The following is a 13577-nucleotide window of genomic DNA, read 5'->3' on the forward strand; positions in this document are numbered from 1 at the left end:
AAAGGAACCCTCCTGCACTGTTGGTGGGAATGTAAATTGATACAGCCACTATGAACAGTATGGAGGTTCCTTAAAAAACTAAAAATAGAACTACCATATGACCCAGCAATCCCACTACTGGGCATATACCCTGAGAAAACCATAATTCAAAAAGATACATATACCACAGTGTTCATTGCAGCACTGTTTACAATAGCCAGGACATGGAAGCAACCTAAATGTCCATAGACAGATGAATGGATAAAGATGTGGCACATATATATAATGGAATACTACTCAGCCATAAAAAGGAACGAAATTGAGTTATTTGTAATGAGGTGGTTGGACCTAGAGTCTGTCATACAGAGTGAAGTAAGTCAGAAAGAGAAAAACAAATACTGTATGCTAACACACGTATATGGAATCTAAAATACGGTACTGATGAACCTAGTGGCAGGGCGGGAATAAAGACACAGACGTAGAGAATGGACTTGAGGACACGGGGTCGGGGAGGGAAAGCTGGGATGAAGTGAGAGAGTAGCATTGACATATATACACTACCAAATGTAAAATGGATGGCTAGTGGGAAGCTGCTGCATAGCACAGGGAGATCAGCTTCATGCTTTATGACCACCTAGAGGGGTGGGATAGGGAGAGTGGGAGGGAGGCTCCAGAGGGAGGAGATATGGGGATATATGTATACATATAGCTGATTCACTTTGTTGTACAGCAGAAACTAACACAACATTGTAAAGCAATTATACTCCAATAAAGTTATTTAAAAAGAAAAAAGATGCAGAGAGGTTACCACCTAAAGAAAATTGGTAGTTAATAATTTAAAAAACTACAGTCCTTAGGGTGTTCAACAAACTAGATTTTCTTAAGAGATTAGGGCTGTCTCCACGGACTGTTTTCTGAATTATAAGTCTATTAGACAATTTCATGTTTGACAAATAGCTCTTTTCATTTGTTGCTCAGACTACCTTCTTCTCACTACCGTCCTAAACAAACTACATTTCCCTTAGGACACTGAGAATCTGGCACTAGTAACTGGCACATCCAGCTACTGAATCATCTGTTATTCCCAGGAATTTGAAATTCTACAAATCCTGAATTGCTTATTCTAGCAGTCCCCTACTTTAGGCACAAGTTCGTTCTGTAAACAGGCTCTTGGGATCTATTATTCTGCATTTAAAGTTTGTTTTAGGACGATAGGCTCCTGTGCAACTGCCAAAATGCGTGGATGCTCATGGCAGATAAAGGTGGGCGTGGGGAGGGCCTGCTGTGGCTGTCAGATCCGAGGCCCATTTCTGGCTTTGCTCCTTGCTCCTGCAGGCCTATCATTGTAATGAAGTACAAAAGCATAGTGGGGAAAACTGGAGACAATCCCAAAGTCCTTCAATCAGTGAATGGATAAATGAATTGCAGCACATTCATAAATGACTACTCAGAAGTGAAAATTAACAAACTATTGCAGCAACAGGGATGAATCTCGGATGCATTTTCCTTAAGTGAACGAAGCCACACTCCAAATGCTACATATGATACGATTCCATTTGTATGACATTCTGGGAAAGGCAAAACTAGTAGAGGCACTAAGAAAAGATCAGTGGTTGTCTGAAGCTGGGGTTTGGAGGGGGTATTGGCTACACAGAGGCAAGGATAAGAGACATTTTGGGGATAATGGAACTCTTGTATTCTTGACTGTGGGGATGGTTACAGGACTCCACGCATGTATCAAAACCCATAGAATTGTACACCATTTTACTGTACATAACTAAGAAGTATATACAGTAAGAAAATGAGGATAGTGGTTTCCCTTGCAGCAGGAAGTAGTGACTGGGAGTGAGCTGAGGGGTAGGGGTGCCTGCGGTGCTGGTCCCGTTCTGTTTTTTGAGCTTCACGCTTGTTATTACATGCACGACGCTGGTTTGTAAAAACTCACTGAGGTATATGTACACTTATAATAATGCATTTTATATATGTATGTTATACTTCAAGAAAAAGTAAACAGGGGCTTCCCTGGTGGCGCAGTGGTTGAGAATCTGCCTGCCAATGCAGGGGACACGGGTTCGCAACCTGGTCTGGGAAGATCCCACATGCCGCGGAGCAACTGGGCCCGTGAGCCACAACTACTGAGCCTGCGCGTCTGGAGCCTGTGCTCCACAACAAGAGAGGCCGCGACAGTGAGAGGCCCGCGCACGTTGATGAAGAGTGGCCCCCGCTCGCCGCAGCTAGAGAAAGCCCTCGCACAGCAACGAAGACCCAACACAGCCAAAAATAAATTAAAAAAAAAAAAAAAAAAGTCAATGTCTAAAAAAAAAAAAAGAAAAAGTAAACAAGAGAGAGGGTGAGAGAGAATTCCAGCCTTCACTGTCCTTTAGTCTCGTCCCCCTAATTCTTCACGTATCTGTTTACTACTACTATAGGTGACAGAGACGGCTAGAAAAATCCTAGTGTGAAACTCACCCTGGTAAGGTTTCGTACCTGTTCCTAAAAGTCTCAAACAATAATACCAGGTTACCTGACCACCAATTCTGTTCACAATGCTGTTTAGCGGACCAGGATTTGTTTTGCCAGTTCTCAGGTAACCATATTTGGGGGTGGAATGGAGAAAGAGCTGGTAGTAGTAGGAAACGAATGAGAAACCAGTCAGTGAGTAAGTAGTAACTATTTTATTCTTAAATTGAAAGACAATGTATTTTATCTGGGCAATTTAAGTAATTTTTTCCAGACCTGTTTCTAGACTCTCAATAATTAATGTTCTGGAGAATCGCTAGGGATGGTAGGGTCTAACACTGTGCAGAGATGTGAGAATGGCTTATGAAATCTTGATGTCTTCCAGTTCCATGTTTAAGGCTGAGTTACGGTAGGTCACAATCACAGCACCTCTGACAAAGAGTAGGAATCCTTAGAAGAAGAGATGAGTTAAGATTATAGAGACTGAAATGTAAATAATTTCTTAACTAAAAGTCTGTCAAAATTTCTCTATAGGGATAAAGAATGGTGCACCATATTCTTCTTTCTCACTCTTCTGCAACCATAAACACACTCCAGAGCAAGAGGAAGAACAGATATTGAGAGTCAAGTATCAGATGCTGTGATTGGTGTTTTGTACACACTGCTCTATTTAATCCTTATTAATAGTCCTGCAAGGTAGTCAATCAAATCTCATTTAAAATATGGCAAAATGAAGTCTCAAGTTAATCTATACAAGGGGAGTTGGAACAATTCCAGGCTTCTGATTCCAAGGAAAAGGGAATTAACTTTTAGGGTGCCCCCTTTATTTGTAATCTTACTGATTCTCAAAATATCTCCGTTTTACAGATAAACAGAAAGAGGGATGACATGACTTGCCCAACTAACGTTACATAACCAGTAAGTGGTAGAGCTGGCATTCAAGTCAAGTCATTCCATAGCCCACCTTCTTCACATTATAGTACTCTGCTGCCAAAGCCAACGAGAGCTATGTTGTGCGATTCTGGGGGGGGGGGAGATCAATGGAAGATTCAACATTGGACTAAACCAGATAATCTAAATTTGGGTCAGAAAAGTGACATTTGTGTTTTTCCCTGATATCTTTCAAATCCGACCACCTCAATAAAATCTCTTAATTTCACTAATATTTACTTTCTTTTAGTCAATAATTCAAATCCCGAGGGACTGAAGAGCCCACTAAATTCAGCTCACAGCAAGGGAGGAAAAGTAACTGGAATGGTAGAAAAACTACTGTTCCAGGAGCCAGGAGTTAAAGGCTCTAATCCTGGCTCTGTTCCTGGTTGCAGTGCAACTTTGATTAGGACACAGGGATCTCTGGGCTTCTGTTTCACCACCTGTAAATTAAGAGTATTCAAGGCAGAATCTTAGAAGGTAGCTGTTTAGTACTTTAGAAAACAAATTTTCCTCATTAGTAAAGTCCCCAAATTGCCACGTTTGGAGTTTAAATACTGTGTGGTGGTTCAGCAGGTATTTGCTGACCAGAGTGTATTCTGCTGGAATGAGCCCTTCAAGCTCGCGCCCATCATTTTTTGAAGAGCCCTGCGCAGATATGGAGTAGGAAAGCAACCAAAGACGTGTAGTCACATTTAAGAGACATTTTTACTTTTGCTGAATTAAGGGTATTAAGAAGCATATTAAAAATATGGACTATTTCATAAAACATTCAAAATAGTATTATTCCCTGTGTATTAGAATAGTGGACTTTTCCCCCTAATGAATAGTGTTCCATTTTTGGTTCTAAAGAGTTTCTTTCCTTGTCACTATGACAGTGCTGGGCTGACTTGTTTCCCAGAAACAGTCCTTCCAGCTGTGATGGGAATGACTTGTTCTGTGGGTCTGTCCTTACTTACTATGAGACTCTGGGCAAGGATCTTCATCTAAGTCTATCTTTATCTGTAAAGGGGCAGTAACATAACATAATTTAAGTCATAGTGCCTTCCACAGTAGGGGCTGAAAAATGAGGCAGCATACTATATTAGAAAGAACTTGGGACAGAGAAACTTCGATACCAATACCCAGCACTGCCATTTACTAGCTAAGTCATCTTGGCCAAGAGATTCTGCTTAAGCCTTATAGTGCGGCCAGTAATTCTTATCATCTTTTGAAAAATTAAATGATACTAAAGTGTCTGTTGCCCAGTAGTACTAAACAATTAGTACTTTTATTAATAATTCTATACAATCTAGAGAGGTGCACAAAAGTATCTTCTTACAAAAAATCACTTAACAAGGACATTCAGAAAGCAATGTAATATACATTTTAACACATAAATGGTGTCATTTTATAACCTCTTGATATTTTACAACATTCGACCAGTAAATACTTCAAAATGGCTTATGCTGGGGTCCTGCTATAAGGTGATTTCTGAGGCTCTTGAGATCATTTTACAATAGTTTTCTTCTAATCTATTTATGTTTGGAACCAACTTATTATATTAGCATGTAACAGCTATGGTATATATTTCAATGTGTTAACATATTCAATTCCAAAACCTACAGAAGAAATATGATTAGGTTGCCTAATGATTCTTGAATTCAGTTTACAAATGATGTGATGCCCCAAATTGTTCCAAGAAAACGCTAGCTTGTAAAATAATTTTTTTCTTTCAGAATACAAGACACATTTAACATACAGATTTTACAATAAAGTTTATTACCTGTTCTCCTCTTTCTCATAAATGGAATGGATAATGTTGATAATTCTTTACAAACCAGTACTCATTTGTTTAAGAAACTGTAATGAGGAGGTTGTCAAAAACACATATTTAATAAACTCCAAAAAAGCAATGGGAAGCCAAACAGTATTATTAATATAAAAGAACAGAGAAATTGATTTCTGAAATTGTTATCTACTTTTCACTAAAATTTCTTAATTGCTCACCATGAAGATCTGTGCAACTCTACTGCAGAGCAGCTACAAGAGACGAAAGGTGTACAGTCTGAGGGGAAAACACTCATACACATGAGGTTTTTGCCTGTTTGCCTATTAATGAAAGGAGAACTGGAAAGAGGTGGAGACCAAATCCAAAGCCAATGACAAGAACAACGGTAACAACACCCAACCCCCCCGAAAAAAACCCCCCACAAAAAACCAACCAGGAACCATTTGAAAACTTTTATAGAAAAGAGGAGAACATGCCCATGTTTTTATGTATAACCTAATTTCCCTAAGGGCTTCTTTCCACAACCACCATCCTCCTGTTTTCACTTCACACGATTAAGGAAGATAAAGTCCAATCAACTAATATTTAACTTAAAACCAAACCAAGAGAGTAGGTGGCAAAAGAAAAAAAATATATTTTAAATATACATATATATGTGTGTGTGCAACTACGTAAAGAAAATAATTCCCATAGTTACAGAGTTTAAAGAAAGTTATATATATATTTATATATATATATTTTATTATAACAAAATAGTCAGTTATTGTGGGTAAAATATTCATTAAAATCTCACCCCTAAGAATGCATTTAAAATTTTAGACTATGAATTGGACTCCTTTCCCACTGCCATAATGATTACATCATCACTGTAATGTCTGTTTTGTATTTACGTCTATGAAATTTTCTCAACCTTATGTGTAAAAGGTGAACTCCCCTAGCACCTAAACATGGCCTCAATTCAGAAAATGTGATGATCATTATGTATGAACAACTTTTGTAAGACACTATAAATAGTGTTGCACAAGTAGATTAAAAACATTAAAACACTGTTATTCCTAGCAAATCTACTGGGAGGAAAAAAAAAAACTTCAAACAATAAAAGACTTTAAGAAGATATGAATATGAATATCCCTTGTGAAATTATTAAAGTTAACTCAGATATTAATTTTGAAATTAAAAAACATATTTTCCTTATTTGTCTATAATGAAATATTTGCTTTGATAACAGAAGTCAATTGAGAAAAGGACTTGAGAGCTAATATGTTGGCCAAACCATGCTATTAAAGTTAAGCATGCATTGTTGCTCAAAGTTTACTAAATCATTGATTAAAACAACTTTTCTTTCATTTATATTGAAATTTGGAAAGAATGTATATAAAGCTTCTCTGAAAATCTCTTAAAGTTACTTTCCCTTAAACATTAAGGAATTTTACCACAATTTCCCCGTCTCCCCAAATCCTATTAATAGCTGGTCAGGCCATTCCATCTTCATTTGTGAAAAATGGCCACAAACCAATAGTGAGATAAAATAATACAGATGTTACAACTTGAAGGAGACACTAAGATGTCAAAAATAAGTGCAACTGCAGACCATGATGAGTGGGATATGATTCAACATGGAAGAAGTATTGAAGACAGACTCCAGAAGGAAAGGGCAAAGAAGTGTCAGAGAAAATGAGACCGTGGAAAAGAGAAACAGAGAAACATCAGTCCTCATAACTTTTCTTTTGCTGGAACCCAGATGTAAGGACCAGACTGTTCTTCTATGATCTGCTTCACTTGGTTGTAAATGTCTTCCAGCGTATCTCCCTGTATAATAGCTGTAATGATAGAAACAAAATCAGAAACCTCCATTAAAATTGTCTATCTTCACCATTACAATTGTTGGTAAAACAGCAGAAGCTATATCTTAGAAATACTCATTCAGGAAGAGATACCATCTACGTACTGTTTGCTTAGAAAAGGCTCATTTCATGAATTTTCTTATTTGTAAAACAGAAAAAATTTTATTTTAAAAATTTATCAGAAAGCAAGATTTGGTGATTTTTTACTTTGTTTTGTGTATTTGGGAAATAGACACTGAAGTAATTAGAGGCAAAAGAGCATCTGTCTGCAACTTACTCTTAAATGTTTCAGCAAAATTATAAATGTGGTAAAATGTTAACATTTGTGGAATACGGGTATATGAGAATTGCTGGTACTATTCTTGTGATTTTTCTGTTAGTCTGAAATTATTAATAATCCTTAAAAAAAAAACCACACACACACATGGGTTACAACACCATGACACTTAATGGTACTTAATATGAACACCAAATATAAGCTAATCATTATTTCAAACAAACAATAAACAACAACAAAAAGCTATCCAAAGATACCTAAGGAATAATTTAAAGAATAAAATGAATTTGGGAATTGCTACCTATTCTTCTCTTTTTAAACAAATAATATCTTAAAATGGATCAAAATTTATAAAGAATAAGAGAAAAGTCAGTTTCATTGAAGAAGTCAAGTCTGAATGTTTTCCTCTGGTCAGTATGAATTATTCCTGTACACGCTGTCCTCATTGACAACCTAAGAAACACTAAATTTCAAGATTCCTCATCACTGCAACCTAGATTAGATGAATTATTCTGAAACTTATAGCACTTATTATTACTACTGCTAAATGTGGGCATAGTTCAAAATCCATTTCAATGGGTCAGTTCATATGGCTCCAAAGCAAAATTCTACCATAAAGGGCACTGCTACACATGATGCCAACCTGTGAAATGTTCAGTAAATTCTTGTTCCAGTTTCATGGCTCTCTCAAACGTCTTTCTGGCCTGTTCTTCCGTCAGACGCTTATTCATTTCCCTATACAAATAAATTTAGAAATTAGTAATTACTACATTATAATACTTTTGAAAAAGGATGACAGAGGAGAGAAGACATATAAAATCATGAAAAGTTGAGCTCTGTTGAGAATCTTAATGTCATTAAAAACTACATCCAGTCACTGACTATGTAGCTTTTTACCTGGAATGACAGAAGGGTTTCAACACATTTTTGCATTAGTTCAAGACAGCCAAAAAAACTAAGCATTAATTTGACAGTTTTGACTTCGATGAAAATTTCATATTAAAATATGACTTACAGATCTACTTAACCAATTTATAGATAGTAAAGGGGATACATGAACACATTAAATAATACCATGAGAAGGCAATCAGCAAAATATAGTCTGGGGAAAACTGCAGAATAAATGAGTGGTTTCTTCAACAAATAGACAGAAAAAAGAGAAAGATATGAAGGGAGAATCTGTAGATCAAAAGACTTAACAACCAACTGTCACAAACAGATCTTGTTTGGAACTTGATTCAAACAAATTGAAAAAAATTAAACAAAACTTATGAAACAATCAAGAAAACATGAACTGATGATATCAAGGAATTACTGTTTTAGTGTGACATAGTGATTTTTTTTCTTCTTTATGCTTTTTCATATTGCCTGAACCTTCTACAATGTGTACGTATTTTTTTATACAGCAGGTTCTTATTAGTTATCCATTTTATACATATTAGTGTATATATGTTTTAGTGTGACATCATAGTGATTTTAAAAAAATTAATTAATTAATTAATTAATTTATGGCTGTGTTGGGTCTTCGTTGCTGTGTGAGGGCTTTCTCTAGTTGTGGCAAGCGGGGACCACTCTTCATCGCGGTGCGCGGGCCTCTCACTATCGCGGCCTCTCTTGTTGCGGAGCACAGGCTCCAGACGCGCAGGCTCAGTATTTGTGGTTCACGGGCCTAGTTGCTCCGCGGCATGTGGGATCTTCCCAGACCAGGGCTCGAACCTGTGTCCCCTGCATTGGCAGGCAGATTCTCAACCACTGCGCCACCAGGGAAGCCCCATAGTGATGTTTTTTAATAAAGAATTTTATCTTTCAAATATATACAAAGATGTATGGATGAGATCATGTAATGTCTGGGGTTTGTTTCAAAATAATCTGGAGTGGAGGGGTAAGGAGGTGGGGGGATAGATAAAACGAGATTGGTCACAGTTGGTAATTAATGCTACAGCTGGATGATGGATAAATGGAAGTTTGCTCCCAACTTAAGAGGGAAAGCTTTCAATGTTTCATCATCAAATATGATGTTTGCTTTGATATTTTGTAGATGACCTTTATCAGATTAAGGAAATTCCCTTCTGTTCATAGTTTACAAAATATTTTTGTCATGAATAGATGTTAATTTTATCAAATGCTTTTTCTGCATTTATTAAAATGATTTTTTTTATACTAAAAGTTTTTTTTTTTTTTGGCTGCACCGTGCGGCTTGCAGAATCTTAGCTCCTCAACTAGGGACTGAACCTGGGCCACCACAGTGAAAGCGCCGAGTCCTAACCACTGGACCGCCAGGGAATTTCCCGTAAAATCTGTTAATGCGGTACACTACACTGATTTTTTAAAAAACTGAAGTATAGTTGATTTACCATGTTGTTAGCTTCAGGTGTACAGCAAAGTGTTTCTGTTATATATGTATCTATTCTTTTCATATATATATATTCTTTTTCAGATTCTTTTCCATTATAAGTTATTACAAGATACTGAATATAGTTCCCTGTGCTATATAGTAGGTCCTTGGTGTTTATCCATTTTATATATAGTAGTGTGTATCTGTTAATCCCAAACTCCTACTTCATCCCTCCCCCTCCCCTTTGGTAATCATGCTTGTTTTCTATGTCTGCGAGTCTTACACTACACTGATTTTTAAAAATTACTTTAAAAATTGTGGTAAAATATACACAATATAAAAGTTACCATTTTAGCCATTTTAAAGTATACACTTCAGTGGCATTAGTACCTATGCAAGCATCACCACCATCCATCCCTATAATTCATTTCATCTGGTAAAACCAAAACTCTATACCTATTAAAAATAACTCCGCACTCTTGCCTCCCCCTGGCCCCTGGCCACCACCATTTTTTCTGTCTCTATGATGTTGACTACTCTAGCTGCCTCATATAAGTGGAATCATACAGTATTTGTCTTTTTGTGACTGGCTTACTTCACTTAGCATAATGTCTGCAAGGTTCATCCATGTTGTAACACATTGCAGAATTTCCTTCCTTTGTGTGCATGTACCATATTTTGCTTAACCATTCATCTGTCGATGGACATTGAGTTTCTTCCATGTTTCAGCTATTGTGAATAATGATAACATGAACATGGGTGTACAAATATCTCTTTAAGACCTTGTTTTCAATACTTTTGGGTATATACTTAGAGGTGGAATTGCAGGATCATATGGTAATTATGATTTTTAGTATTTTGAGGAAGTGCCATAACTATTTTCCACAGCAGCTGTACCATTTTACATTCCCACCAACAGTATACAAGAATTCCAGTTTTTCCACATCCTTGGCAGCGATTATTTTCTATTTTTTTGACAGTAGCCATCCTAATGGGTGTGAGGTAGTACGTCATTGTAGTTTTGATTTGCATTACCCTAGTGATTAGTGATGATAGGTATCTATTCATGTGCTTATTGGCCATTTGTTTATCTTCTTTGGAGAAATGTCTATTCAAGTCCTGTGCCCATTTTTGAATCAAGTTTTTTGTTGTTGTTGTTGAGTTTTAGTTTTCTATATATTCTGGATATTAATCTGTTATCAGACATATGACTTACAGATACTTTCTCCCATTCTGTGGGTTGCCTTTTTATTCTGTGGATAGTGTCATTTGATATAAAAAGTTTAAAAATATTCACAAAGTCTAACCTTCCATTTTTTCTTTTGTTACCTGTGTCTTTGGTGTCATATCTAAGAAATCACTGCCAAATCCAGTGTTATGAAGCTTTTGTCCTATGTTTCCTTCTAAGAGTTTTATTGTCTTACATTTGGGTCCTTGATCCATTTTTAGTTGACTTTTGTATGTGGTGTTAGGTAAGGATCCAACTTCATTCTTCTGTATGTGGATATGCAATTTTCCTAGCACCATTTGTTGAACAGACTGTCCTTTCCTCATTGAATGGTCTTGCATCCTTGTCAAAAATCAACTGACCATTTCTTCCCCCTGGTTTTTTATCTCTGTCGTTATGCCAGTACCACAGCATTTTGATTTCTGTAGTTTGCAATAAAATTTGAAATCAGGAAGTGTGAGTCTTCCATTTTTTTGTTCTTTTTTAAAGATTGTTTTCACTATTTGGGGGTTCCTTGAGATTCTATATGAATTTTAGTATGGCTTTTTCTATTTTTGCAAAAAATGTCATTGGGATTTTGATAGGCATTGCATTGAACGTGTAGGTCACTTTGGGTGGTACTTACATTTTAACAATATTAAGTGTTCCAATCCATGAACATGGAATGTGTTTCTACTTATTTATATCTTAATTTCTTTCAGCAATGTTCTATAGTTTTCATTGTACAAGTCTTTCACCTACTTGGTTAATTCCTAAGTATTTTATTCTTTTTGATGCTATTGTAAATAAAATTGTTTTTGTAATTTCCTTTTCAGATTGTTCATTGTTTATGTATAGAAATGTAACTGATTTTTGTATGTTGACTTTGCATACTTCTACTTTGCTGAATTTATTAGTTCTAATGGCTTTTGTGTGGAGTCTTTATGGTTTTCTACAGATAAGATCATATCATCTGCAAACAGAGATAATTTTGCTTCTTCCTTACCAATTTGGATGGCTTTTTTTTTCTTGCTTAATTCCTCTGGATACAACTTCTAGTACTACATTAAACAGAAGTGGTGAAAGCAGGCATCCTTGCCTTATTCCTGATCTTAGAAGAAAAGCCTTCAGTCTTTCACCATTGAGTATGATGTTTGCTGTCAGTTTTTCATAAATGGCTTTTATTATGTTGAGATAGTTTCCTTCTATTCTGATTTTGTTGAATATTTTTATCATGAAAGGGTGCTGAATACTGTCAAATGCTTTTTCTACATTGGTTGATGATCATGTGATTTCCCCCTTCATTTTGTTATGTGGTTTATTACAATGATCCATTTTCATATGTTGAAACATCCTTGCATTCCAGGAATAAATCCCACTTGCTCATGGTGTATAATCCTCTTAATATGTTGGTGAATTGTTTGCTAATATTTTGTTGAGGATTTTTACATAAATGTTAATAAGGGATATTGGTCTACAGTTTTCTTGTAGTTTCTTTGTATGGCTTTTGTATCAGGGTAATGCTGGTCACATAGAATGAGTTAGGAGGGATTGGCATTAGTTCTTCTTTTAAATGTTTGTTATAATTCACCAGAGAAGCCATCAGATCCAGAGCATTTCTTTGTTGGGAGTTTCTGACTACTGATTCAATTTTCTTAATATAGGGTGTATAAGTTATATGTATACAAAACTTACTATAGTTACACAGGTCTATTCAGATTTTCTATTTCTTTGTGATTTAGTCTTGGTAGGTTTTATGTTTCTAGCAATTTGTCCACCTAGGTTACCCATATTTTTGGTACCCAAATGTTCATAACACTCTCAGAATCCTTTTTATTTCTGTATAATCAGTAGTAATGTCCCGACTTTCATTTCAGAGTTTAGTTTCAGAGTCTTCTTTTTTTTCCTTAGTCTGTCTACCTAAAGGTTTGTCATTTTTCTTGATCTTTTTGAAGAATCAACTTTTGTGGCCTAACATATGGTCTACCCTGGCAAATGTCCCATGTGCACTTGAGAAGAATGTGTATTCTGTTATTACTGGCTAGAGAGTTCTGTATATGTCTGTTAGGTCTATCTGGTTTATTGTGTTGTTTAAGCCCTCTATTTCCTTATGTATCTTCTGTCTGGTTGTTCCATCCATTATTTTGAGTGGGGTACTGAAGTCTCCAACTATTATTGTAGAGCTGTTTCTCCCTTCAATTGTGTCAGTTTTTCCTTCATATATTTTTATGATCTGTTATTAGGTACATAACTGTTTATAATTGTTATATCTTCTTGCCATATTGAAACTTTAATATACAATGTCATTCTTGTCATATATAACCTTTTTCGATTTAAAGTCTATTTTGTCTGATATTGGTATAGATACTCCTGATCTCTTTTGGTTACTATTTGAATAGAATATCTCTTTTACTTTCTCAACTTGTTTGTGTCTTTGGACTGCATGTGTTTTATCCAGTCTGCCAATCTTTGTATTTTCATTGCAGAGTTTAGTCCACTTACATAAATTACTGAAAATAAGGACTTCTGTATGTGATAATTCACTTTTCTCTTGCTGCTTTCAAAATTCTGTCTCTGTCTCTTGATAGTTTGATTAAAATGTGTTTCAATGTGGGTCTCTCTGAGTTCATTTTACTTGAAGATTGTTGAGCTTTTTGGATGTTTATATTCATGTCTCTCATCAAGTTTGGGAAAATTTCAGCCATTATTTTTTCAAATATTCTCTCTGCCTTTTCTCTCTTTCTTCTAATACTGGGACTCCCAGATGCATATGT

The 13577-nt window shown here is 35.9% G+C and overlaps 1 protein-coding gene across 8 annotated transcripts in view; it reads right to left on the bottom strand.

Annotated features, from left to right (window-relative positions):
- Positions 1-6261: 6261 nt before the first annotated feature.
- DLG1 (discs large MAGUK scaffold protein 1) overlaps positions 6262-13577 on the bottom strand; it is a 286764-nt gene continuing 279448 nt past the window's right edge. For 3 of the 8 annotated variants that reach the window (XM_061194326.1, XM_061194325.1, XM_061194324.1), the window contains exons 25-26: positions 7905-7996; positions 6262-6960 (exon numbers count right to left, since the gene is read on the bottom strand). In XM_061194326.1, coding sequence (XP_061050309.1) covers positions 6854-6960; positions 7905-7996 — 199 coding nt within the window. In that variant the 3' untranslated portion in view covers positions 6262-6853. The remainder of the gene's footprint in view (positions 6961-7904; positions 7997-13577) is intronic. The other 5 variants (XM_061194321.1, XM_061194319.1, XM_061194318.1 and 2 more) reach the window with 2 other exon arrangements.

Source organism: Eubalaena glacialis, chromosome 6, assembly GCF_028564815.1.
Source record: "Eubalaena glacialis isolate mEubGla1 chromosome 6, mEubGla1.1.hap2.+ XY, whole genome shotgun sequence".
In the NCBI taxonomy this organism is placed as follows: domain Eukaryota; kingdom Metazoa; phylum Chordata; class Mammalia; order Artiodactyla; family Balaenidae; genus Eubalaena; species Eubalaena glacialis.